The 27942-nt window shown below is 44.5% G+C and overlaps 1 protein-coding gene across 2 annotated transcripts in view; it reads right to left on the minus strand.

Moving 5' to 3' along the window:
• Positions 1-10039: 10039 nt before the first annotated feature.
• LOC106602667 (neuromedin-K receptor) overlaps positions 10040-27942 on the minus strand; it is a 28116-nt gene continuing 10213 nt past the window's right edge. The window contains exons 2-5 of one of the 2 annotated variants that reach the window (XM_014195422.2): positions 18937-19125; positions 16257-16407; positions 10823-11019; positions 10040-10559 (exon numbers count right to left, since the gene is read on the minus strand). In XM_014195422.2, coding sequence (XP_014050897.1) covers positions 10241-10559; positions 10823-11019; positions 16257-16407; positions 18937-19125 — 856 coding nt within the window. In that variant the 3' untranslated portion in view covers positions 10040-10240. Of the gene's footprint in view, positions 10560-10812; positions 11020-16256; positions 16408-18936; positions 19126-27942 lie in introns of those variants that run through there. The other variant, XM_045716675.1, reaches the window with a different exon arrangement.

Below are 27942 nucleotides of genomic sequence, written 5' to 3' on the forward strand. Positions count from 1 at the left end.
TACACCGGGTCTTCTTTAACCTCTGAAGGCTCCTCTAATAGGTTGCTGAGCAATGGCTGCATTTCTCGGTTTTCCTGACCATCGGGACTGACCTCTAACAAACTGAAGGTTTGCAAGACATGCATGCATGCACACACACACAAACAAACAATTCCATGTATGTACAGTAGCTTAGGTACTAATTCACGTTTGAATTTGTATTTATTCTGGATCCTCATTAGCTGTTGCCAAGGCAGCAGCTACTCTTCCTGGGGTCCAATCACAATTACATACAATAAAACGATTCATAACACAACACATTATTACACGAAACTCTACCATAACATATCTACAATACAAAATCAATAATACAGCAAAATAACGTTATTAAAATGTGTGTGTGTACAGTGTTCAGTCATCAGCATACATAGACAGGCTTTACTCAGTGCCAGTGGCAGGTGTGTTAGCATGTGTTTGAGAATGCTGTGTGTGCCATTGTGTGTCTCTTCATAGTCCGCACTGTTCCATAAGGTGTCGTGTTATCAGTTTTTTAAATCTGATTTTACTGCTTGACTGAGTTACATGATGTAGTCATGGCTCTACTTTGTAGTACTGTGCATTTCCCGTAGTCTGTTCTGGTGGCATTATGTTCAAACAGCTGGAGGCAGGGCTTTCTCCTATAGAACTCCATTTTTATGAAATAGTCTGCCTACCCATGTGAGAGATGCAGACTCGGTCTCAACCTTTAAGTCTTTACTGAAGACATCTCTTCAGTGGGTCCTATGATTGAGTGGAGTCTGGCCCAGGAGTGTGAAGGTGAACAGAAAGGCTCTGGAGCAACGAACCACCCTTGCTGTCTCTGCCTGGCTGGTTCCCCTCTCTCCACTGGGATTCTCTGCCTCTAACCCTATTACAGGGGCTGAGTCACTGGCTTATTGGTGTTCTTCCATGCCGTCCCTAGGAGGGGTGCGTCACTTGAGTGGGTTGAGTCACTGACGTGGTCTTCCTGTCTGGGTTGGCGCCCCCCCTTGGGTTGTGCCGTGGCGGAGATCTTTGTGGGCTATACTCGGCCTTGTCTCAGGATGGTAAGTTGGTGGTTGAGATATCCCTCTAGTGGTGTGGGGGCTGTGCTTTGGCAAAGTGGGTGGGGTTATATCCTTCCTGTTTGGCCCTGTCTGGGGGTATCATCGGATGGGGCCACAGTGTCTCCTGACCCCTCCTGTCTCAGCCTCCAGTATTTATGCTGCAGTAGTTTATGTGTCGGGGGGCTAGGGTCAGTCTGTTATATCTGGAGTATTTCTCCTGTCTTATCCCGTGTCCTGTGTGAATTTAAGTATGCTCTCTCTAATTCTCTCTTTCTTTCTTTCTTTCTTTCTTTCTCTCTCGGAGGACCTGAGCCCTAGGACCATGCCTCAGGACTACCTGACATGATGACTCCTTGCTGTTCCCAGTCCACCTGGCCGTGCTGCTGCTCCAGTTTCAACTCTTCTGCCTGCGGCTATGGAACCCTGACCTGTTCACCGGACGTGCTACCTGTCCCAGACCTGCTGTTTTCAACTCTCTAGAGACAGCAGGAGCGGTAGAGTTACTCTCAATGATCGGCTATGAAAAGCCAACTGACATTTACTCTTGAGGTGCTGACTTGTTGCACCCTCGACTACTGTGATTATTATTATTTGACCATGCTGGTCATTTATAAACATTTGAACATCTTGGCCATGTTCTGTTATAATCTCCACCCGGCACAGCCAGAAGAGGACTGACCACCCCTCATAGCCTGGTTCCTCTCTAGGTTTCTTCCTAGGTTTTGGCCTTTATAGGGAGTTTTTCCTAGCCACCGTGCTTCTACACCTGCATTGCTTGCTGTTTGGTGTTTTAGGCTGGGTTTCTGTACAGCACTTTGATATATCAGCTGATGTAAGAAGGGCTATATAAATACATTTGATTTGATTTTGATGATTTGGCATGTCTTGGGCATGTATGGGTGTCTGAGCTGTGCGTTAGTCGCTTAAACAGACAGCTCGGTGATTTCAACATGTCTATACCTCTCACAAAGACAAGCACTGATGCAGTCAATCTTTTTTCAAATTTTTTCCAGGAGAGATTGACATGCATATTATCAATGTTGGCTCTCCGTGTACATCGAAGGGCCAGACGTGCTGCTCTCTTCTAGGCCAATTGTAATTAGCATATGTCCCTCTTTGTGGCACTATACCATATGTTTTTTAAAAAGGCAGTAAATGAGCCTGAATTAACTGTTTCGTTGCCAGACTCCGCTGATAGCCAGGTGTAGCAGTGGTAACGATTCACTCCATGGTGCTGAAAAGCAAGCTTTGCTGTTGGGACAGCTTTATGTAGGCCCTAGCAGTTTGTGGGCACCGTTTGTCACCGTTATAGTGCAGCTAATGTGATATTTAGTGTTGTGTTGTGTAGTGGCTTTGCTGGCATGCATCCCACAATTTTTTTATATTTTTGCCCCACCAAGATTGTCATGCTAAAATCGCCACTGCATAACACATACGTTTTTCCAGCAGCAGATTATGATTGATAATGTCAAAAGCTGCACTGAAGTCTAACAAAACAGCAGCCACAATAATCATATTATCAATTTCTTTGTCTAAGTGTGTTGAATTCCCTTTCCCTATAAGTGTGCTGAAAGTCTGTTGTTATACTGAACAAAAATATAAACGTAACATCCAAAGTGTTGGTCCTCTGTCCAGTGTCTGTGTTCTTTTGCCCATTTTAATCTTTTCTTTTTATTGGCCAGTCTGAGATATGACTTTTTCTTTGCAACTCTGCCTAGAAGGCCAGCATCCCAGAGTCGCCTCTTCACAGTTTACGTTGAGACTGGTGTTTTACGGGTACTATTTCATGAAGCTGCCAGTTGAGGACTTGTGAGGCATCTGTTTATCGAACTAGACACTCTAATGTACCTGTCCTCTTGCTCAGTTGTGCACCGGGGCCTCCCACTCCTCTTTCTATTTTGGTTAGAGACGGTTTGCTCTCTTCTGTGAAGGGAGTAGTACACAGTGTCGTATGAGATCTTCAGTTTCTTGGCAATTTCTCGCATGGAATAGCCTTAATTTCTCAGAACAAGAATAGACTGACAACTTTCAGAAGAAAGTTCTTTGTTTCTGGCCATTTTGAGCCTGTAATTGAACCCACAAATGTTGATGCCCCAGATACTCAACTAGTCTAAAGAAGGCCAGTTTTATTGCTTCTTTAATTAGAACAACAGTTTTCAGCTGTGCTAACATAATTGCAAAACGGTTTTCTAATGATCAATTAGCCTTTTAAACTGATAAACTTTCATTAGCTAACACATCGTGCCATTGGAACATCGGAGTAATGGTTGCTGATAATGGATCTCGGTACGCCTATGTAGATATTCCATAAAAAATCTGGCGTTTCCAGCTACAATAGTCATTTACATTAACAATGTCTACACTATATTTCTGATCAATTTGATGTTATTTTAATGGACATAAAAACGTGCTTTTCTTTCAAAACAAGGACATTTCTAAGTGTCCCCAAACTTTTGAACGGTAGTGTATCTGTTAACACCATCCATATCTCCAGGGCACTATTTGTCCATGACAGTTTCTCTGGGGCACTATTTGTACGTGAAACTGTTTCTCCAGGGCACTATTTCTTCCAGAGGTGTAAAGAAAGTAAATTACATTGACACATGGAAATGACCCTGTAGAGGTGTTTCAGAGCCAGATGAGACTCCTCTGTTTTCCCAGCTGTCTTTTCCTGTCTGAGGTATGCTCAGCCTGACAGGAGGTCAATAAGTGGTGACGACTGCGCGGACGTCCAGATAGCACCGCCGGTTTACTGAATTATTGCAGGAACATTTGTACACATGAGTTTGCAGACATGCGCACACACAGAGACAAACAGCATGCACATAAACAGGCACACACACGAACACATACACACACACACACTGTACGTGAGTTTCTTATTTTCAGTCCCTTCATCCAACAGTTGTTACGGAGGAAAAGTTACTTTTTGAAAACCACTGAGACACATTCATCGTTCATCCACACAGTCAGAAGAACTTGATGAGACCACTGATGACACATTTCAGTTGAATGCATTCCATTGTACAACTGACTAGGTATCCCTCCTTTCCCTTTCCCTTTCCTGTGCAGCAATGCCAATCTGTCTCCAGATGGAGAGATAGAAGCATACCCGACATCAGGCTGTAGTCATGGATGACACACTGACACTCTCTAGTGGTGTATTAGTGTAGGGGAGAGCTTGTTGGAGGGCCACTATAGCGTGAGCAATGATTATAGGGGAGAGCTTGTTGAGGGCCACAATAGCGTGAGCAATGATTATCTATAGACTGGTGTTGAAATACAGTAGCCTTGCCTTTGCACTTAAGAGCTTCTCGAAACAGATCTCAAAAACTAGTAGTTCTTCACAGTCCAAACGGAACTCTCAGATATGTCATTTGGGGCAGTTTGGAGAAACATCACCCATGTTGCTGTCATTTCTTGAACAGTGAACACCCTGAAAAATGGTGCAAATGTTTAAAGTAGGGATTGAAGATAGTGTTAAATCACAAGCATTGGACAGCAAACACCTTTATTCAATCAATGCATACTCACACAGTAGCCAGAATAGGCAAATAGACTAGAGGCATTCTGTAATTGAAAAATGGCAGTTTTAACAATTATTTGCACAATTTATATACTTTGGTACATTCATGAATATGCAAGCTAGCATGAGTTTTACGTCAAGTGTCTGTGTATGAAAATAAATTGATTGGTACTAAATGACAATTATGAGAAAATACAAATATTATCCAAAATGCTGTAGTTTGATTGTGGTGTGAGTGAGCATCTATAAATTAATCTAAACATTGCAATATGCACACCGCCTTAAAAAGCCAGTAAACACTATTCCATGGAGATAAAACAGGTATTTTTTTGTACATGTGATTGAACTTTGCACCCATCAAAGCTGCACAACATAAACCTGAACATTTCTGACTATGCATTGCAGTAGCTGAACCTAAAATATTCACTATAATTGAGGTAAACAATGTATTTATTTTTATTTTTAATAACCTTGAAAATAACGTTTTTACCGCTGTTAAGTTTTGGCAAATATACGCACATTTTAATACTTTTTTTTAAAGCATTACTGTACATTCATATGGAGAGAGAGAGAGTCAGAGAGAGAGAGAGTCAGAGAGAGAGAGAGTCAGAGAGAAAGGAATGTGAGGAAGATGGAGAAAGAACCTTCATATCTATACTGCTCATTGAGTATCTCATTCCAAAATCATGGGCATTTATATGGAGTTGGTCCCCCCGTTTGCTGCTATAACAGCTTCCACTCTTCTGGGAAGGCTTTCAACTAGATGTTGGAACATTGTTGCGGGGACTTGCTTCCATTCAGCTATAAGAGTATTAGTGAGGTCGGGCACTGATGTTGGGCGATTAGGTCTGGCTCGCAGTCAGTGTTCCAATTCATCCCAAAGGCCAGTTCTTCCACACAGATCTCGACAAACCATTTCTGTATGGATCTCAGTTTATGCACGGGGGTATTGTCATGCTGAAACAGGAAAGGGCCTTCTACAAACTGTTGCCACAAAGTTGGAAGCACAGAATCATCTAGAATGTCATTGTATCCTGTAGCGTTAAGATTTCCCTTCACAGGAACTAAGGGGCCTAGCCCGAACCATGAACAACAGCCCCAGACCATTATTCCTCCTTCACCAAACTTTACAGTTGGAACTATCATTGGGGCAGACAGCGTTGTCCTGATATCCGCCAAACCCAGATTCATCCGTCGGACTGCCAGATGGTAAAGCGTGATTCATCACTCCAGAGAACGTTTCCACTGTTCCAGAGTCCAATTGCGGTGAGCTTTACACCACTCCAGCCGATGCTTGGCATTGCGCATGGTGATCTTAGGCTTGTGTGTGGCTGCTCGGCCATGGAAACCCATATCATGATTGCGCTGACGTTGGTTGCAGTGGCAGTTTGGAACTTGGTAGCGAATGTTGTAACCGAGGACAGAGGTGTTTTACACGCTAGGCTCTTCAGCACTCGATGGTCCTGTTCTGTGAGCTTGTTTGGCCTACCACTTCGCAGCTGAGCCGTTGTTGCTCCTAGACATTTCCACATCACAATAACAGCACTTACAGTTGACAGGGGCAGCTCTAGCAGGGCAGAAATTTGACGAAGTGACTTGTTGGAAAGGTGGCATTGTGTGACGGTGCCATGTTGAAAGTCACTAAGCTCTTCAGTAAGGCCATTCCACTGCCAATGTTTGTCTATGGAGATTGCATGGCTGTGTGCTGGATGGTAACACCTGTTAGCAACGGGTGTGGTTGAAATAGCAGAATCCACACATTTTATGGGGTTTTGTGTATATAGTGTACAAAAAAAAGTAGGGGCATGGATCAGAAAAACAGTCAGTATCTGATGTGTCTACCATTTGCCTCATGCGGCGCAACATCTCATTCACATAGAGTTGGTCAGGCAATGTTGTCCCACTCCTCTTCAATGGCTATGCAAAGTTGCTGAATATTGGCGGGAACTGTAACACTCTTACACATCAATCCAGAGCATCACAAACATGCTCAATGGTGACATATCTGGTGAGTATATGCAGGCCATGGAATAACTGAGACTTTTTCAGCTTCCAGGAATTGTGTACAGATCCTTGCGAAATGGGGCTATGCATTATCATGTTGAAACATGAGGTGATGATTGCGGATGTCAACAAACCGCTCGCCCACACAACGCCATGCACCAGCCTCTGTGAGGCCAAATTCCATAAAATTACCTTTAAGGTGGCTTTTGGTAGCGAAAGGAACATTGAATTCTCTGGCAACACCCCTAGTGGACATTCCTGCAGTCAGCATGCCAATTACATGCTCCCTCAATACTTGAGACATCTGTGGCATTGTGTGATGTGAAAAAACGGCACATTTTATTGTGGCCTTTTAAAGGGTTCAACTCAGTATTCGGTAGGTGTACCTAATATTTAGTGTAGTCAATGTATCAGTGGAGGCTGCTGAGGGGAGGACGGCTAATACAAATAGCTGGAACGGAGCAAATGGGATGGCATCAAACACATGGAAACCATTTGTTTGGTGTATTTGATACCATTTCACTGATTCCGCTCCAGCCATTACCACGAGCCTGTCGTCCCCAATTAAGGTGCCATCAAACTCCTGTGCAGTGTACAGTTGAAGTTGGAAGTTTACATACACTTAGGTTGGAGTCATTAAAACTCCTTTTTCAACCACTCCACAAATTTCTTGTTAACAAACTATAGTTTTGGCAATTCAGTTAGGACATTTACTTTGCGTATGCCACAAGTCATTTTTCCCCAAAAATTTACAGACAGGTTATTTCACTTCTAATTCACTGTATCACAATTCCAGTGGGTCAGAAGTTTACATACACTAAGTTCACTGTGCCTTTAAACAGCTTGGAAATTCCAGAAAATTATGTCATGGCTTTAGAAGCTTCTGCTAGGCTAATTGACATCATTTGAGTCAATTGGAGGTGTACCTGTGGATGTATTTCAAGGCCTACTTTCAAACTCAGTGCCTCTTTGCTTGACATCATGGGAAAATCAAAAGGAATCAGCCAAAAATTGTAGACCTCCATAGGTCTGGTTTGTCCTTGGGAGCAATTTCCGAACGCCTGAATGTACCACGTTCATCTGTACCAACAATAGTATGCAAGTATAAACACCATGGGACCACGCAGCTGTCATACAGCCTCAGGAAGGAGACATGTTCTGTCTCCTAGAGATGAATGTACTTTGATGCGAAAAGTGCAAATCAATCCCAGAACAACAGCAAAGTACCTTGTGAAGATGCTGGAGGAAACAGGTACAAAAGTATCTATATCCATAGTAAAACGAGTCCTATATCGACATAACCTGAAAGGCCGCGCATCAAGGAAGAAGCCACTGCTCCAAAACCGCCATAAAAAAGCCAGACTACAGTTTGCAACTGCACATGGGGACAAAGATCAGACATTTTGAAGAAATGTCCTCTGGTCTGATGAAACAAAAATAGAACTGTTTGGCCATAATGACCATCGTTATGTTTGAAGGAAAAAGGGGGATGCTTGCAAGCCGAAGAACACCATCCCAACCGTGAAGCACGGGGGTGGCAGCATCATGCTGTTGAGGTGCTTTGCTGCAGGAGGGACTGGTGCACTTCACAAAATAAATGGCATCATGAGGGAGGAAAATTATGTGCATATATTGAAGCAACATCTCAAGACATCAGTCAGGAAGTTAAAGCTTGGTCACAAATGGGTCTTCCAAATGGACAATGACCCCAAGCATACTTCTAGAGTTGTGGCAAAATGGCTTAAGAACAACAAAGTCAAGGCATTGGAGTGGCCATCACAAAGCCCTGACCTCAATCCCATAGAATATTTGTGGGCAGAACTAAAAAAGCGTGTGTGAGCAAGAAGGCCTACAAACCTGACTCAGTTACACCAGCTTTGTCAGGAGAAATGGGCCAAAATTCACCCAACTTATTGTGGGAAGCTTGTGGAAGGCTACCCGAAACATTTGACCCAAGTAAAATAATTTAAAGGCAATGCTACCAAATACTAATTGAGTGTATGTAAACATCTGACCCACTGGGAATGTGATGAAATAAATCATTTTCTGTACTATTATTCTGACATTTCACATTCTTAAAATAAAGTGGTGATCCTAACTGACCTAGGACAGGGAATTTTTACTAGGATTAAATGTCAGGAATAACTTGCAATATTTTGTAGTACTATGCCAGAAGGACCTATATTGCCAATTCACATTACAGTGATAATCCCACTACACAATAAATAACTGCAGTATCCTTTCACTGGGATTAGTGTGTGTGTGTGTGTGTGTGTGTGTGTGTGTGTATGTGGGTGCGTGCACCCGCACGTGGGTGTGTGTGTGTGTGCTTGCCCGTGCGAGTGTGTGCATGCGACCGCACGTGTGTGCATGCATGCGTGTGTGTGCGCGAGTGTGTGTGATAAGGTGATGAGACGCTTATCAGAGAGAGGGAGAGCGAGTACTGGCATGTTTATGTAAGAGCCCTGAGCTCTGGATTAAAGGTCTTCATGGAATCAAAGAGATGGATGGGTGGGTTTTTATCAAAAAAAGCTCTCAGATTGTGTTTTAATACTGCACTATTTCCCATGATGATTAGTTTTAGTACACAGTGCACAGTACTTCACAGTACGTCTCCGTGAAATACTTTCATGTTGATGGCTGAATGTGTGTGTGTGTGCGTGCGTGTGTATGTGTGTGTCTGTGCATGTGTTTGTCTGCGTTTATCCCTCAATGATTAAAGTGCTAAAAATTCCCTAACCACAGTAAGTATACACCACGGTATATCACAAAAGCAAAAACCAATCCTCTGCTTACATAAGACATATATCTCATACATTTAAAAAAGAAATGGCACTGTACAATTCCTATAACGATAAAAGCAGCTTATGAGAGAAATTTCAATAACAAAATGAAACATCCTATCATTCTCATTTATCCTCAGGAAATTGCAGGCTGAAAGAGAAACACTGAATAATCTATCTTGCCCCAGGTGCCTCTCTCTCTCTCTCTCTCTCTAAAAACAATATCATTTCAGGACATACAGCCCACAGTTATTTCAATCTGTGGGGTATCAGTCTGCAGAACTGATGACAAGCTGATAAAGGATGTATGATTATGGTACAGAAAGACACATTAATAAACAATCTGTGTGGAACAACCTTCCCTTTTCATTATTATGTGTTTATATATATTGCCCAACCACCAACCCCTCCTAACAATCTTTCAAGGGGAGCCTGTCTGAGTAATAGATGTATGCCCACATTGGTAAACTACTGGTAAGCTCTGCCTTCATTGCTTAGTCCAGATGTCACAAATCTGCCCACAAATCTGCCCGTCGAGACAGCAGCCTACCAGATGTCCAGTCAGTGTCGTGAGGGGGGGTTTGGAATTGAGAAAAGGCAGAAACAAATGCTTTCGAAAGCTAAGCAAAATACAAATAAAATCGAATGAATCTCACTGCATCAAGCCAGCAGAAAATACTTTATACGGAACAACCGTGTTTGCAACAAACTCACAAGAAATACTTATGCTTGGTAAAATAAAATAAAAATGTAAAGGCTTGCTTGGAATGTTTGAGGGACAGTTTGGAAGGCGAAATGTTGACAACGACTTTCCAAACCACTCGTGAACATTCTAGAAGGTGGTCGTGGTCATCATAAACATCTCAGGAGAACTGATCGTCGGCCACATCATCAGGGTCACTGTAAAGGTTGGCCTTGGCTACCACCAGTTGGTTGCCATGGTTACCATTGTTATCTCTGTTAACAATGGCATTGCCATGGCAGCTGGAGACTGCCTTTTTGATGCTGTGGTGGCGATCGTTGGTGCTGTTGGTCCCAGTGTTCACGCGGGAGAGGGTGCACATGCTGCCCTGGTGGCCAGATCGGTTGCGGATGTTGTTGTCGCGCAACTCCAGCTCGTCATAGCTGGATACCCGGACGAACGGGCACCAACAGAACGCCCGCTTGAAGCCCGCCCGGAACCTGTATCCAAACCACAACCCAAACCAGACAGATGAGTGCATTGTTAGATTTTTAACATTTGAGAGGTGGCTTATGAATTCTAAAAAGGTACACTGGTAGTTTCTCATCTGGTCTTATCCATCTAGCATGTGGTTACCTAGGGTGTGTTCAGTAGGAACAAAGATTTTTTTAAAAAATGGAACATAGAAATTAGTTATGGGTAAGGCTTATCTTCATCGTATGTTTTGGTACCTACTTAACAGTACCCAGGTGCTGGATCCTACCTGCTGTTGAGGCAGCAGTAGATGATGGGATTGTACATGGTGGAGCTCATGGCCAGCCACAGCACTGACAAATAGACCTGCTGGATGGATTTCCACCTCATCAGAGCCTTGTTGAGGCCCGTCACAATGAAGTAGACGTGGTACGGCAGCCAGCAGAGGGCGAAGGTCACCACCACAATGATCATCATCTTCACCACCTGGGGGTTAGGAAGGGGATAGTGGGAGGATGGGAGGAATAGAGCGACAGGGATTGGGGAGACAGGGTGGAAGAGAGGGAGGGGGAGAAAGCAATGAGAGAAAGAGAGGAGAGAATAAGAAAATAGGAGTGAGAGGGAGAAAGAGAGGAAAAAGAAAGTACATTGTCTTTATTCTGTGTAGTTCTGAGACAAGATGTCGATCAAAAATCAACATTTGGTCGGCCACTTCATGCCAGGTTTGGTGGTCAGGACTACCATTGATGGTCCAACGGTGGTCCAACGGTGCATACATACATTTGAGATGGTAGAGACACAATAGAATTAGGTGTATTCCATAACCTGACAATCTAGAGCCATCAAGAAGGAAGCAATTCACTTCAAAAATCCTGTGAATTCCATGAACTGATTGTGACATTTACAGTGAGGGAAAAAAGTATTTGATCCCCTGCTGATTTTGTACGTTTGCCCACTGACAAAGAAATGATCAGTCTATAATTGTAATGGTAGGCTTATTTGAACAGTGAGAGACAGAATAACAACAAAAAAATCCAGAAAAACTCATGTCAAAAATGTTATAAAATGATTTGCATTTTAATGAGGGAAATAAGTATTTGACCCATCTGCAAAACATGACTTAGTACTTGGTGGCAAAACCCTTGTTGGCAATCACAGAGGTCAGACGTTTCTTGTAGTTGGCCGCCAGGTTTGCACACATCTCAGGAGGGATTTTGTCCCACATCTCTTTGCAGATCTTCTCCAAGTCATTAAGGTTTCGAGACTGTCGTTTGGCAAATCGAACCTTCAGCTCCCTCCACAGATGTTCTATGGGATTAAGGTCTGGAGACTGGCTAGGCCACTCCAGGACCTTAATGTGCTTCTTCTTGAGCCACTCCTTTGTTGCCTTGGCCGTGTGTTTTGGGTCATTGTCATGCTGGAATACCCATACATGACCCATTTTCAATGACGGTACATGGCCCCGTCCATCGTTCCTTTTATGCGGTGAAGTTGTCCTGTCCCCTTAGCAGAAAAACACCCCCAAAGCATAATGTTTCCACCTCCATGTTTGATGTTGGGGATGGTGTTCTTGGGGTCATAGGCAGCATTCCTCCTCCTCCAAACACGGCGATTTGAGTTGATGCCAAAGAGCTCCATTTTTTGGTCTCATCTGACCACAACACTTTCACAAGTTGTCCTCTGAATCATTCAGATGTTCATTGGCAAACTTCAGACGAGCATGTATATGTGCTTTCTTGAGCAGGGGGACCTTGCGGGCGCTGCAGGATTTCAGTCCTTCACGGCGTAGTGTGTTACCAATTGTTTTCTTGGTGACTATGGTCCCAGCTGCCTTGAGATCATTGACAAGATCCTCCCGTGTAGTTCTGGGCTGATTCCTCACCGTTCTCATGATCATTGCAACTCCCCGAGGTGAGATCTTGCATGGAGCCCCAGGCCGAGGGCGATTGACAGTTCTTTTGTCTTTCTTCCATTTGCGAATAATCGCACCAACTGTTGTCACCTTCTCACCAAGCTGCTTGGCGATGGTCTTGTAGCCCATTCCAGCCTTGTGTAGGACTACAATCTTTTCCCTGACATCCTTGGAGAGCTCTTTGGTCTTGGCCATGGTGGAGTGTTTGGAATCTGATTAATTGATTGCTTCTGTGGACAGGTGTCTTTTATACAGGTAACAAGGTGATTGTCTATATCGATGATATTCTGATATATTCCGCCACCCGCTCCGCGCATGTGTCCCTGGTGCGCAAGGTGCTTGGTAGACTGCTGGAGCATGACCTATACGTTAAGGCTGAGAAATGTGTGTTTTCCAAACGAGCCGTTTCCTTCCTGGGTTATCGCATTTCACCACGGGGGTGGTGATGGAGTGTGACCGCGTTAAGGCCGTGCGTAATTGGCCGACTCCAACCATGGTGAAGGAAGTGCAGCGGTTCTTAGGCTTTGCCAATTACTACCGGAGGTTTATCCGGGGTTTTTGCCAGGTAGCGGCTCCCATTACCTCACTGCTGAAGGGGGGGCCGGTGCGTTTGCGGTGGTCGACGGAGGCGGACGGAGCCTTCAAGAAGTTGAAGACGCTGTTCACCGACGCACCCGTGTTGGTGCACCCGGACCCGTCTCTAGCATTCATAGTGGAGGTGGACGCATCCGAGGCTGGGGTGGGTGCCGTGCTTTCACAGCGCTCGGGTATGCCACTGAAACTCCGCCCCTGCGCTTTCTTTTCGAAGAAGCTCAGTTCGGCGGAGCATAACTATGATGTGGGGGACAGGGAGTTGCTAGCGGTGGTAAAAGCCTTGAGGGTGTGGCGACACTGGCTTGAGGGGGCTAAGCACCCCTTTCTCATCTGGACCGACCACCGAAATCTGGAGTACATCCGGGCAGCTAGGAGACTGAATCCGCGTCAGGCAAGGTGGGCCATGTTCTTCGCCCGGTTTAGGTTTACGATCTCCTACAGACCAGGCTCCCTGAACACGAGGGCCGACGCACTGTCCCGTCTTTGTGACACAGAGGACCGGCCCATAGATCCAACTCCCATCATTCCAGCGTCTAGGCTGGTGGCACCGGTGGTATGGGAGGTGGACGCGGACATCGAGCGGGCATTAGTATTGGAACCTGCGCCTGCACAGTGTCCCGTGGGTCGCATGTACGTGCCGCTCGGTGTTCGTGATCTATTGATTCGGTGGGCGCACACGCTACCCACTTCGGGCCATCCTGGTGTTGCGAGGACAGTGTGGAGTCTCAGGGGGAAGTACTGGTGGCCCACCTTGGCTAAGGACGTGAGGTTCTATGTCTCTTCCTGTTCGCTGTGCGCCCAGAGTAAGGCTCCTAGGCATCTCCCGAGAGGGAAGTTACAGCCTCTCCCCGATCCGCAACAGCCATGGTCGCACCTGTCTGTAGACTTCTTGACAGATCTCCCCCCGTCTCAGGGGAACACTACGATTCTGGTGGTTGTGGATCGGTTTTCAAAGTCCTGCCGTCTCCTCCCGTTGCCCGGTCTCCCTACTGCACTGCAGACTGCGGAGGCCCTATTTACCCATGTCTTCCGGCACTACGGGGTGCCGGAGGACATTGTCTCTGATCGAGGTTCCCAGTTCACATCCAGGGTCTGGAAAGCGTTTATGGAGCGGCTGGGGGTCTCGGTCAGTTTGACCTCTGGTTATCACCCCGAGAGTAATGGGCAGGCGGAGAGGGTAAACCAGGAGGTGGGCAGGTTTCTGAGGTCGTATTGCCAGGACCGGCCAGGGGAGTGGGCGATGTACATTCCTTGGGCGGAGTTAGCCCAGAGCTCACTTCGTCACTCCTCTACTAACATGTCACCCTTTCAGTGTGTTTTGGGTTACCAGCTGGTCCTGGCACCATGGCACCAGAGCCAGACCGAGGCTCCTGCGGTGGAGGACTGGGTACAGCGCTCCAAGGAGACCTGGAGAGCCGTCCAGGAATCCCTGAAGCAAGCCAGTGGACGGCAGAAGAGGAGCGCTGACCGCCACCGCAGTGAGGCCCCCGTATTCGTACCGGGGGACAGGGTCTGGCTCTCGACCCGGAACCTGCCCCTCCACGTGCCCTGCCGGAAGCTGGGGCCGCAGTGTGTGGGGCCCTTTAAAGTCCTGAGGAGGATAAACGAGGTGTGTTATCGGTTACAACTTCCTTCCTATTACCGTATTAACCCCCCGTTTCATGTGTCTCTCCTCAGGCCGGTGGTAGCTGGTCCCCTGCAGGAAGGTGAGGTGCTGGAGGTCCCTCCGCACCCTCTGGACATTGGGGGGTCCCCGGCGTACAGCATACGGGCCATTCTGGACTCGAGACGCCGGGTGAGGGGCCTGCAGTACCTCGTAGACTGGGAGGGGTACGGTCCGGAGGAGAGGTGCTGGGTGCCGGCGGAGGACGTCTTGGACCCATCCATGTTGAGGGATTTCCATCGCCTCCGTCCGGATCGCCCTGCGCCTCGCCCTCCGGTCGTCCTCGAGGCCGGTGTCGGCACGCTGCAGGAGCCGCGCGTCAGGAGGGGGGTACTGTCACGATTCCCACCGACGGTGGCGCCCCCTCCTGCTCGGGTGGCGCTAGGCGGTCATCGTCACCGGCCTATTAGCTGCCACTGTTTCCCTTTTTTGTTTTCCCCCTGTTTGTGATTGTGTGCACCTGTTCTTAGTGGGGGTGATTAGCGGGGCTATTAGTGTTAGCTGGTCCGCTTGTTCATTGTGCGGGATTATTTTCCTGTTGGGCTTGGGTTTACGCTTGTGCGTTTGTTTTTGCGCCGCATGTTATTTCCCCTGTGTTTGGGACACATTATTTTGTGTGCGCATTATTTCGCTGTTTGGGGTGGCTTGTGTGTGCTCGCCTGTTGCAACTATTAAAAGCCACTACCCTGTGGTCGCTGCTTCCTGCGTTTGATTCCTCACTACGATGCCCGAGCCTTACACCTCGGCTATCTGTCCAAAACAAAGAACCAGGTGTGCTGATCCCCTGTAATCTGAGTGTAATCCTCATGAATAAAACAATAACAACCCTGAAATAGTCTGGTTTACCTCACAGGGTGTCCTGGAATAATCCCAATAATTCCCATATCTAGACCTGTCGGATTGGCCGTTGCCTTTCTATAATCTGACCCACATCTGTTAAACCCACATCTGGCCTAATAGATGTTAGTCATACACGTTCAAATTACCTGAATCCTTATGGATAACTGTGGGGACCAGGGGCCATATATATCAAGCATCTCCGAATAGAAGTGCTGATTTATGACCAGTTTTGCTTTTTAGATCACAATGAATGAGGAGACCAATCTCTGATGTTTGCCTGCATAATGTTGGATTACCTGATGGGTAGCCAAATCCAGTGGGGAATACAGAGAGATCATTGTGCCATGTACAGCGTCAGTCATTCATTTCAATGGTATAGCTACATCAATTATTGTAATGACAATGTATTGGGTCAAACACGGAAAAACCCTCAAATCCACCAGAAGCGCATATTCAGTTTATTATTATTATTATTGTTTGCTGAAATTCTTTTCAGATCCATATTTTTAAAAGGCCTACAGTATTCTACTTCTCACACCAAATGAACTGGAGTGAATGAAACAGACAATTGGGACGTCTCATGACTGTGCCAGTTAAAATGAATGGCTGAATCTACTGTATTCAATTAATGGTTGACACATTGGTTTACAAATGGAAAACACATGCTTTACCAAAGGACCTTATGTGTATAATGGAGTTGTATTTTTGCGTTACCTTCCTCTTGGCTGTGAGCTGGCTGTGGTAGTTATCTGATGCTTCCCCCGGGATCTCTCCTCCCCACAGCGTCACACCCACAATGGTGTAGGTGATACCCATCACCACTAGGGGCAGCACATACACCAGCACCGTCACAATGATATGATACCTGTATACCAGAGCAGAATAGATCGCTGTCAGGGGAAGGAAAAGCAGAGCATTCCTGTGAATGTAATGGAAAACATGGTAATTCTGCAAATTATATTTAATCTAATTCACATTTATATTCAGTAGTCTAGTTTGCTCTCATCATTAACTAGTCTGCACTGGTTATCTATCTATCTAGGCTAGCTAGCTATCCTGTGTGTATGAAATTCCCCTACTCATACGGACTGACATTCCAATTACCCAATCACCACCCACTTCTCCAGAAGCGGGACACTCACCACCTTATATTAACCTGTATGCAATCAATGTGGCAACCTGACAAACTTTCAGTTAATTCCAGTTGATACAAACAATTATTCAAGGATGAGTTTATTCAAAGTACACTGAACAAAAATATAAACGCAACATGCAACAATTTATACGATTTAATTGAGTTACAGATCATATAAGGAAATCATTCAATTGAAATAAATTCATTAGGCCCTAATCTATGGATTTCACATGACTGGAAATACAGATATGCATCTGTGGTCACAGATATCTTGAAAAAACGGTATACCCGTGGATCAGAAAAACAATCAGTATCTGATGTGACCACCATTTGCCTCATGCAGCACGACACATCTCCTTTGCATAGGGTTGACCAGGCTGTTGATTGTGGCCTATGGAATGTTGTCTCACTCCTCTTCAATGGCTGTGAGAAGTTGCTGGATATTGGTGGGAACTAGAACACGCTCATACACGTCAATCCAGAGCATCCCAAATATGCTCAATGGGTGGCATGTCTGATGAGTATGCAGGCCATGGAAGAACTGGGACATTTTCAGCTTCAAAGAATTGTGTACACATCATTGGGACATGGGGCCATGCATTATCCTGCTGAAACATGAGGTCATGGCAGAGGAGGAATGGCACGACAATGGGCTTCAGGATCTATGTGTATTCAAATTGCCATCGACAAAATGCAATTGTGTTTTGTCCGTAGCTTATGCCTGCCCATACCATAACCCCACCGTCACCATGGGGCACTATGTTCACATCATTGACATCAGCAAACTGCTCTCCCACATGATGCTATACACACTGTCTTCCATCTACAGTTGAAAACGGATTCATGCGTGAAGAGCACACTTCTCCAGTGTGCCAGTGGCCATCGAAGGTGAGCATTTGCCCACTGAAGTTGGTTAGGACGCCGCAGTCAAGTCAAGACCCTGATGAGGACGACGAGCACGCAGATGAGTTTAAACTCACAGTTTCATCAGCTTTCCAGGTGGCTGGTCTCAGACAATCCCGTAGGTGAAGAAGCAGGATGTGGAGGTCCTGGACTGGTATGGTTGCACATGATCTGCGGTTGTGAGACCGGTGGGACTCACTGCCAAATTCTCTAAAACAACGTTGGAGGTGGCTTATGAGAAATTAACATTTAACTATCTGGCAACAGCTCTGGTGGACATTCCTGCAGTCAGCATGCCAATTGCATGTTCCCTCAAAACTTGAGACATCTGTGGCATTTTGTTGTGTGACAAAACTACACATTTTAGAGTAACCTTTTATTGTCCCCGGCACAAGGTGCACCTGTGTAATGATCATGCTGTTTAATCAGCTTCTTGATATGCCACACCTGTCAGGTGGATGGATTATCTTGGCAAAGGAGAAATGCTCACTAACAGGGATGTACATTGTTTTGTAGAAATACACTTGTTGTGCAAATGGAACATTTCTGTTAACTTTTATTTCAGCTCATGAAACCTTGGACCAACACTTAACATGTTGCGTTTGCATTTTTGTTCAGTATATGTTTGTGCTCCTTTATCGTGTACCTTTGATTTGAGCACATTTTATATGATTGTCTATGCGCCATTATTGATCGTATTATTTGTTGGTATCTAAGTAACTCCATTGCCTAAGTAGGTTTGTTTGTGTAGATATTACTTAGATCCTTTTTCATATTGTAGATACTATTGAGTTTTGAGTATATTTGGATGTATGTGCTTTTGACTAGTGCCTGTATAATTGGCCAAGTTATTTGCCTTACATCAGGGCTCTCCAAACCTGTTCCTGGAGAGCTACCCTCCTGTAGGTTTTCAATCCAACCCCAGTTGTAACTAACCTGATTCAGTTTTTCCACCAGCTAATAATTAGAATCAGGTTCGCTAGATTAGGGTTGGAGTGAAAATCTACGGGACGGTAACTCTCCAGGAATTAGGTAAAGAGCCCTGCCTTACATTGATATATAAAGTGATTTAATTGTTGATTCCTAGAGAAAACCATCCTTATCCTAGCAACATTCTTTAATATATGAATACACCGGGAATTAGCCCGTTTGAAGTGTACCTCCAACTCCCAGTGTTCTTATCAATACACAACCACGGTAGCCCACATCAAACCACCAGCAGCATGTTCACCTCAATATACAGTTTCATTACCAATCAACCCAAAGCTGTTTCCAGATCAGCAAAGATGAACAAGAGGAGGTGAGTTAAGGAAGACACTTTAGACTATTGAGATGCACCCAGAGTGTCTCACTCACATGAAGGAGTCATCTGATGAACGGGGCCAAGCCACGTAGCAGATTGTCCGGCGGGGCAGGATGCGGATGGTGGAGTAGAAGCAGAGGGGGAAGGCCAGCACCACGGCCAGCGCCCAGATACACAAGATCACCACCTTGGTGGCTGTGGCCGACAGCCGGGGTTTCAGCGGGTGGATGATGGCCATGTACCTGCAAGGATGTCAAATCAAATCAAGCGTTATTTATACAACACATTCCAGACATGAATGTGATGCAATGCGCTTCACAGGAAAAAAAATTAATAAAAAAACAAATAAAAATATATTTTATGGTTGAGATTCTTCAAAGTAGCCACCCTTTGCCTTGATGACAGCTTTGCACACTCTTAGCATTCTCTCAACCAGCTTCATGAGGTAGTCACCTGGAACGCATTTCAATTGACAGGTGTGCCTTGTTAAAAGTTCATTTGTGAAATTTCTTTCCTTCTTAATGCGTTTGAGCCAATCAGTTGTGTTGTGACAAGGTAGGGTTGGTATACAGAAGATAGCCCTATTTGATAAAAGACCAAGTCCATATTATGGCAAGAACAGCTCAAATAAGCAAAGAGAAATTACAGTCCATCATTACTTTAAGACATGAAGGTCAGTCAATATGGAACATTTCAGGAACTTTTATCAAAACAAATTTTAATTAAAAAAAAATAATATTTGTCACATACACATGGTTAGCAGATGTTAATGCGAGTGTAGCGAAATTCTTGTGCGTCTAGTTCTGACAAGGCAGTAATATCCAACGAGTAATCTAACCTAACACTTTCACAACAATTACCTTATACACACAAGTGTAAAGGAATGAATAAGAATATGTACATAAAAAAAATATATGAATGAGTGATGGCATAGGCAAGATGCAGTGGATGGTATAGAGTACAGTATATACATATGAGATGAGTAATGTAGGATATGTAAACATATACAAGTGGCATTGTTTAAAGTGGCTAGTGATACATTACATCAAGATGGCAAGATGCAGTAGATGGTATAGAGTACAGAATATACATATGAGATGAGTAATGTAGGGTATGTAAACATTATATGAAGTGGCATTGTTTAAAGTGGCTAGTGATACATTTATTACATAGATTTTTCCATTATTAAAGTGGCTGGAGTTGAGTCAGTATGTTGACAGCAGCCACTCAATGTTAGTTATGGCTGTTTAACAGTCTGATGTCCTTGAGATAGAAGCTGTTTTTCAGTCTCTCGGTCCCTGCTTTGATGCACCTGTACTGCCCTCGCCTTCTGGATGATAGCGGGGTGAACAGGCAGTGGCTCGGGTGGTTGTTGTCCTTGATGATCTTTTTGGACTTCCTGTGACATCGGGTGGTGTAGGTGTCCTGGAGGGCAGGTAGTTTGCCCCCGGTGATGCGTTGTGCAGACCTCACTACCCTCTGGAGAGCCTTATGGTTATTGGCGGAGCAGTTGCCGTACCAGGCGGTGATATAGCCAGACAGGATGCTCTCGATTGTGCATCTGTAAAAGTTTGTGAGTGTTTTTGGTGACAAGCTGAATTTCTTCATCCTCCTGAGGTTGAAGAGGCGCTGCAGCGCCTTCTTCACCATGCTGTCTGTGTGGTTGGACCATTTCAGTTTGTCCGTGATGTGTATGCCGAGGAACTTAAAACTTTCTACCCTCTCCACTACTGTCCCGTCGATGTGGATAGGGGGGTGCTCCCTCTGCTGTTTCCTGAAGTCCACGATCATCTCCTTTGTTTTGTTGACGTTGAGTGTGAGGTTATTTTCCTGACACCACACTCCGAGGGCCCTTACCTCCTCCATGTAGGCCGTTTCGTTTTTGTTGGTGATCAAGCCTACCACTGTAGTGTCGGTTGCAAACTTGATGATTGAGTTGGAGGCGTGCATGGCCACACAGTCGTGGTTGAACAGGGAGTACAGGAGAGGGCTGAGAACGCACCCTTGTGGGGCCCCAGTCAGGAAGTCCAGGACCCAGTTGCACAGGGCGGGGTCGAGACCCAGGGTCTCGAGCTTGATGTCGAGTTTGGAGGGTACTATGGTGTTAAATGCTGAGTTGTAGTCGATGAACAGCATTCTCACATAGGTATTCCTCTTGTCCAGATGGGTTAGGGCAGTGTACAGTGTGATTTCTGATTGCGTCGTCTGTGGATCTATTGGGGTGGTAAGCAAATTGGAGTGGGTCTAGGGTGTCAGGTAGGGTGGAGGTGATATGGTCCTTGACTAGTCTCTCAAAGCACTTCATGATGACGGAAGTGAGTGCTACGGGGCGGTAGTCATTTAGCTCAGTTACCTTAGCTTTCTTGGGAACAGGAACAATGGTGGCCCTCTTGAAGCATGTGGGGCCGGCAGACTGGGATAAGGATTGATTGAATATGTCCGTAAACACACCAGCCAGCTGGTCTGCGCATGCTCTGAGGACGCAGCTGGGGATGCCGTCGGGGCCTGCAGCCTTGCGGGGGTTTACACGTTTAAATGTTTTGCTCACGTCGGCTGCAGTGAAGGAGAGCCCACAGGTTTTGGTGGCGGACAGTGTCAGTGGCACTGTGTTGTCCTCAAAGCGAGCAAAGTAGTTGTTTAGTCTGTCTGAGAGCAAGACATCCTGGTCCGCGATGGGGCTGGTTTTCCTTTTATAGTCCGTGATTGACTCTAGACCCTGCCACATACCTCTCATGTCTGAGCCGTTGAATTGCGACTCTACTTTGTCTCTATACTGACGCTTAGCTTGTTTGATTGCCTTGCGGAGGGAATAGCTACACTGTTTGTATTCGGTCATGTTTCCGGTCATCTTGCCTTGATTAAAAGCAGTGGTTCGCGGTTTCAGTTTTGCGCGAATGCTGCCATCAATCCACAGTTTCTGGTTTGGGAATGTTTTAATAGACGCTGTGGGTACGACAACGCCGATGCACTTGCTAATAAACCCGCTCACCGAATCAGCGTATTCATCAATGTTGTTGTTCGCCGAAATGCGGAACATATCCCAGTCCACGTGATCGAAGCAATCTTGAAGCGTGGAATCCGATTGGTCTGACCAGCGTTGAACAGACCTGAGCGTGGGAGCTTCCTGTTTTAGTTTCTGTCTATAGGCTGGAAGCAACAAAATGGAGTCGTGGTCAGCTTTTCCGAAAGGAGGGCGGGTGAGGGCCTTATATGCATTGCGGAAGTTAGAATAACAATGATATAGGGTTTTGCCAGCCCTGGTAGCATAATCGATATGCTGATAGAATTTAGGGAACCTTGTTTTCAGATTAGCCTTGTTAAAATCCCCAGCTACAATAAATGCAGCCTCAGGATATGTGGTTTCCAGTTTACATAAAGTCAAATGAAGTTCGTTCAGGGCCATCGATGTGTCTGCTTGGGGGGGATATATGCAGCTGTGATTATAATCGAAGAGAATTCTCTAGGTAGATAATGCAGTCAGCATTTGATTGTGAGGAATTCTAAGTCAGGTGAACAGAAGGACTTGAGTTCCTGTATGTTGTTATGATCACACCACGTCTCGTTAATCATAAGGCATACACCCCCACCCTTCTTCTTACCAGAAAGATGCTTGTTTCTGTCGGTGTGATGCGCGAAGAAACCAGCTGGCTGTATCGACTCCGATAGCGTGTTTCTTCAAGTGCAGTCGCAAGAACAATCAAGCGCTTTGTTGAAACTGGCACTCATGAGGACAGCCACAGGAAAGCAAGACCCAGAGTTTCCTCTGCTGCAGAGGATAAGTTCATTAGTTACCAGCCTCAAACATCAACTGTTCAGAGAGACTGAGTGAATCAGGCCTTCATGGTCGAATTGCTGCAAGTAAACCACTACTAAAGGACATCAATAAGAAGGAGAGACTTGTTTGGGCCAAGAAACACGAGCAATGGACATTAGACCGGTGGAAATCTGTCCTATTGTCTGATGAGTCCAAATTTGTTTTTCAACAGGACAATGACCCAACACACCTCCAGGCTGTGTAAAGGCTATTTGACCAAGAAGGAAAGTGATGGCATACTGCATCAAATGACCTGGAGATGGTTTGGGATGAGTTGGACCGCAGAGTAAAGGAAAAGCAGCCAACAAGTGCTCAGCATATGTGGGAACTCCTTCAAGGCTGTTGGAAAAGCACTCTCATGGTAAAGCTGGACTGCATGCAAAGAGTGTGCAAAGCTGCCATCAAGGCGAAGGGTGGCTACTTTGAAGAATCTCAAATATAAAATATATTTTGATTTGTTTAACACTTTTTTGGTTAGTACATGATTTCATATGTGTTATTTCATAGTTTTGATGAATTCACTGTTATTATACAATGTAGGAAATAGTAAAAATAAAGAAAAACCCCTGAATGAGTAGGTGTGTCCAAACTTTGGTACTGTATGTTCACAGTTTCAGCCCCCCTCAGGTTCTTTGGCAGGCTATTCCAGAGGCTGGGGGCATAGTAACGAAAGGCTGCCTCTCCATGCCTCTTGGTCCTGGACATTGGGATAGTTTAAAGGTCAGTGCCAAAGGACCTGAGAGACCTACTGGGTACATAACTCAAAAGCATGTCTGATATGTATTGGGGTGCACAATTGTGGATTAATTTAAAAACCAATAGAATAATCTTAAAATGAATTCTTAAACTCACAGGCAGCATGTGCAGAGACTTTAAAACCGCTGTAATGTGTGCTCTCCATCTGGCCATGCTGCAGCGTTCTGCATGTTTTGCAGTTGGCCAATGGCTTTCTTTGGCAGACCAGACAGGAGAGCATTACAGTAGTCAAGCCTGCTTTTAATAAAAGCATGGATGAGTCTCGCGGTATCAGCCTGAGAGCGAAACGGCCATACCTTGGCAATGTTCCTCAGGTGGTAAAAAGCTATTTGGTCACATTCCTAATGTGTGATTCGAAATTTAGTTCAGAATCTAAAATGACACCTACGTTTTTACCTGGTGTTTTATCTTATTTGACCGTTATTTAAAATATGCGGCCAGATTCTGTGTGCTTTGGCTCCAATAATAAGTACCTCGGTCTTATCTTGATTTAGCTGGAGGAAGTTGTGAACCATCCAAGTATTTAAATCACTAATACAGTCTAATAATTTATCTGTGGAGCTAAAATGCTCTGGTGACACAGAAGTGTAAAGCTGTGTATCGTCTGCGTAGCAGTGAAAACCAATGTTGTTCTTTCTGATAACAGCGCCAAGGGGCAACATATAAACAGAACAGTACTGAACTGAAAATCGAACCTTGTGGAACGCAACGTGGGATATGTATTTTCTCTGAGTTATGTTCACTAAGGTTGACAAAAAACTCTTGACCGGTTAAAGAGGTCCTAAACCAATTTAGAACTGAACCGGAGAGACCAACCCACACCCCAAGGACAGAGAGCTGTTCAGCGTCTGTGTTGGCTCTCAGATCATTTGCCACTTTATCTTAGGCTGTCTGTGCTGTGGTGGGCAAGAAAACCAGATTAGATTTTTTTTTTTTGCTGTTTAAAAAAACAATTTCTCCAGAATGTTGCTTAATAATGGAAGGTTGGAGATTGGCTGAAAATTGCTAAGAGCTGAAGAATCTAGATGACTTTTCTTCAGAAGGGTTTCACCATAGCAGTTTTTAGTGCAGTGAGTGATTACCAATAGCTTGTACTTCAGATATGTAATGAAAAACTGTTTTGAAGAATGTGGTGGTTATAGGATCGATAAGGCAGGTAGAAGGCTTAAGTTGTGATATCACTTTCCTGAGCATGTCTGTGTCAACCAGGGAAAATACTCCATAGTGCCTTTGCGTGGTAGGCTAGGGCACATATTGTCACACTTCTCATTTGGTCTCGCTTGATTGATACCCAACCCAATGTTTTGTTATCTTATCTCTGAAATATGCCACAAACGCATCACATTTAGATGTGGAGGAAAGTTCATATAGTTTTGCGGGGGTAGGATTTATCGACCTATCAATTGTCAAGAATAGCACTCTCAAATTATTCTGATAATTAGTGATCAGGTTAGAAAAATGAGCTTGTCTGGCATTCCAAATTGTCTTGTTATATATGCCAAGTTGCTCTCTCAGAACAATGTACCTGCAACTTTGACTGTCTCGACTTCCGCTCTGCCTTTCTGCAATTTTTCTTAAATTTGAACGTTTCCTCACTCCGTTTGGATGTGGTCTTTTTCAACCTTGCTGGAGCTATGGCATCAATGATTGCCCTTAATTTGCTATTCAAGTTATCAACTACAGTTGAAGTCAGAAGTTTACATACACTTAGGTTGGAGTCAATAAAACTAGTTTTTCAACCACTCCACAGATTTCTTGTTAACAAACTATAGTTTTGTCAAGTCGGTTAAGACATCTACTTTGTGCATGACACAAGTCATTTTTCCAACAATTGTTTACAGACAGATTATTTCACTTATAAATTACTGTATCACAATTCCAGTGGGTCAGAGGTTTTCATACACTAGGTTCACTGTGCCTTTAAACAGCTTGGAAATTCCAGAAAATTATGTCATGGCTTTAGATGCTTCTGCTAGGCAAATTGACATCATTTGAGTCAATTGGAAGTGTGCCTGTGGATGTATTTCAAGGCCTACCTTCAAACTCAGTGTCTCTTTGCTTGACATCATGGGAAAATCAAAAGAAATCAGCCAAGACCTCAGAAAAAGTCTGGTTCATCCTTGGGAGCAATTTCCAAACGCCTGAATGTACCATGTTCATCTGTACAAACAATAGTACGCAAGTATAAACACCATGGGACCACGCAGCTGTCATACAGCTCAGGAAGGAGACACGTTCTGTCTCCTAGAGATGAACGTACTTTGTTGCGAAAAGTGCAAATCAATCCCAGATCAACAGCAAATGACCTTGTGAAGATGCTGGAGGAAGCAGGTACAAAAGTATCTATATCCACAGTAAAACGAGTCCTATATCGACATAACCTGAAAGGCCACTCATCAAGGAAGAAGCAACCGCCAGACTACGGTTTGCTACTGCACATGGGGACAAAGATCGTACTTTTTGGAAAAATGTCCTCTCGTCTGATGAAACAAAAATAGAACTGTTTGGCCATAATGACCATCGTTATATTTGGAGGAAAAATGGGGATGCTTGCAAGCTGAAGAACACCATCCCAATCGTGAAGCACGGGGGGGGGGCAGCATCATGTTGTGGGGGTGCTTTGCTGCAGGAGGGACTGGTGCACTTCACAAAACAGATGGCATCATGAGGCAGGAATATTATGTGGATATATTGAAGCAACATCTCAAGACATCAGTCAGGAAGTTAAAGCTTGGTCACAAATGGGTCTTCCAAATGGACAATGACCCCAAGCATACTTCCAAAGTTGTGGCAAAATGGCTTAAGGACAACAAAGTCAAGATATTGGAGTGGCCATTCCAAAACCCTGACCTCAATCCTATAGAACATTTGTGGGCAGAACTGAAATAGTGTGTGCGAGCAAGGAGGCCTGCAAACCTGACTCAGTTACACCAGCTCTGTCAGGAGGAATGGGCCAAAATTCACCCAACTTATTGTGGGAAGCTTGTGGAAGGCTACACGAAACGTTTGACCCAAGTTAAACAATTTAAAGGCAATGCTACCAAATACTAATTGAGTGTATGTAAACTTCTGACCCACTGGGAATGCGATGAAAGAGATAAAAGCTGAAATAAATAATTCTCTCTACTATTATTCTGACATTTCACATTATTAAAATAAAGTGGTGATCCTAACTGACCGAAGACAGGGAATTTTTACTAGTATTAAATGTCAGGAATTGTGAAACACTGAGTTTAATATCTTTGGCTAAGGTGTATGTAAACTTTAAATCATCGCAAGAGGAAGGCAGAATAGGGGATGGTGTATTGTTCATACACTCAATAAACTTCGGAGGTAAGTTAACATTTTTTATAATGTGTTCAGTATTACCCTGTGCTATGGGCAACAAAAACATAACAAAATACACCGTGGTGATCAGATAAAGTAACATAAACAATAGAGGATTTGTCAATAGAAAGCCACTCGGTAATAATCAGGTCCAGAGTAAGGCCACAGTTATGGGTGGGCCCAGTAACATGTTGGATAAAGTACGTAGAGCTCAAAAGATTAATACATTTAATGGCCTTGGAGTCAGTCTCTTTGTCAACATGAATATGAAAATCGCCCAACACAATAATTTTATCATAGTTCTCAAGGACAACAGATAATTCTTCAGAGAAATCAGTAAAAAAAATGTGGGGCAGTGCTTTGGTGGCCTAGACAGGGTTATAGCCAGAACTGGTGGCTGACATTTAAACAGTATAACAGTATAGATGGTCAAAAGACCCAAAGTCGTCAAATGAAATGTCATTACAGCTGAGAGCATTAGTAAAAAAGGGAGGCTGAACCCCCCCACCCTTTTCTCCTTTTCTGATAGAGTATGAAAAGCTGTAGGGGGAGGCTTCAACAAGAGCGGCACTACAGTCTGAAGACAGCCGTGTTTCAGTGAGAAAAATGCAATCAACTTTGCGCTCAGTAATGAGGTAATTCACGAGAAAGGTTCTACTAGTGATTGCTCTAAGATTTAAATGTGCCAAATTCAATGAGTATGGCCACTCTGCCCCTGGGGCATCTGCAGTGAGGTAACCAATGAAATAACAACCAAATGATTAACGTTACAACCACTTTTTTCCTCCAATCTATCAGAATGGTAAGATATGACACGCGGTGTTAGAGGAACATACATTAGGTTACACACAATAACTATGGAGCCATTTCTACAGGACTTGATATACTTTCGAAGTCCTCTGTTGCTTATTCTGACAGGGAGGACTGGAGCACTACCAGACCCTGTCCATCAGTCTCTAAAACAGTCTCTATAATCATTCAAGAGGTCAAGAGGTCAGTCAGGGGGTGAAAGCAAAGATGGTGGATAAATGAAGATGTTTTACTCAGGCCGTTTACCATTGAAAAACGTTGTCACAGTTTACTTAACTGTGTGTGTCTCCCATAGACACCAATACGACCGAAGCTGGGTCTGGTCTACTTAGTTCAGTGACTGTATAAGGAC

This window comes from Salmo salar, chromosome ssa04 (genome assembly GCF_905237065.1).
Source record: "Salmo salar chromosome ssa04, Ssal_v3.1, whole genome shotgun sequence".
Classification (NCBI taxonomy): Eukaryota; Metazoa; Chordata; class Actinopteri; order Salmoniformes; family Salmonidae; genus Salmo; species Salmo salar.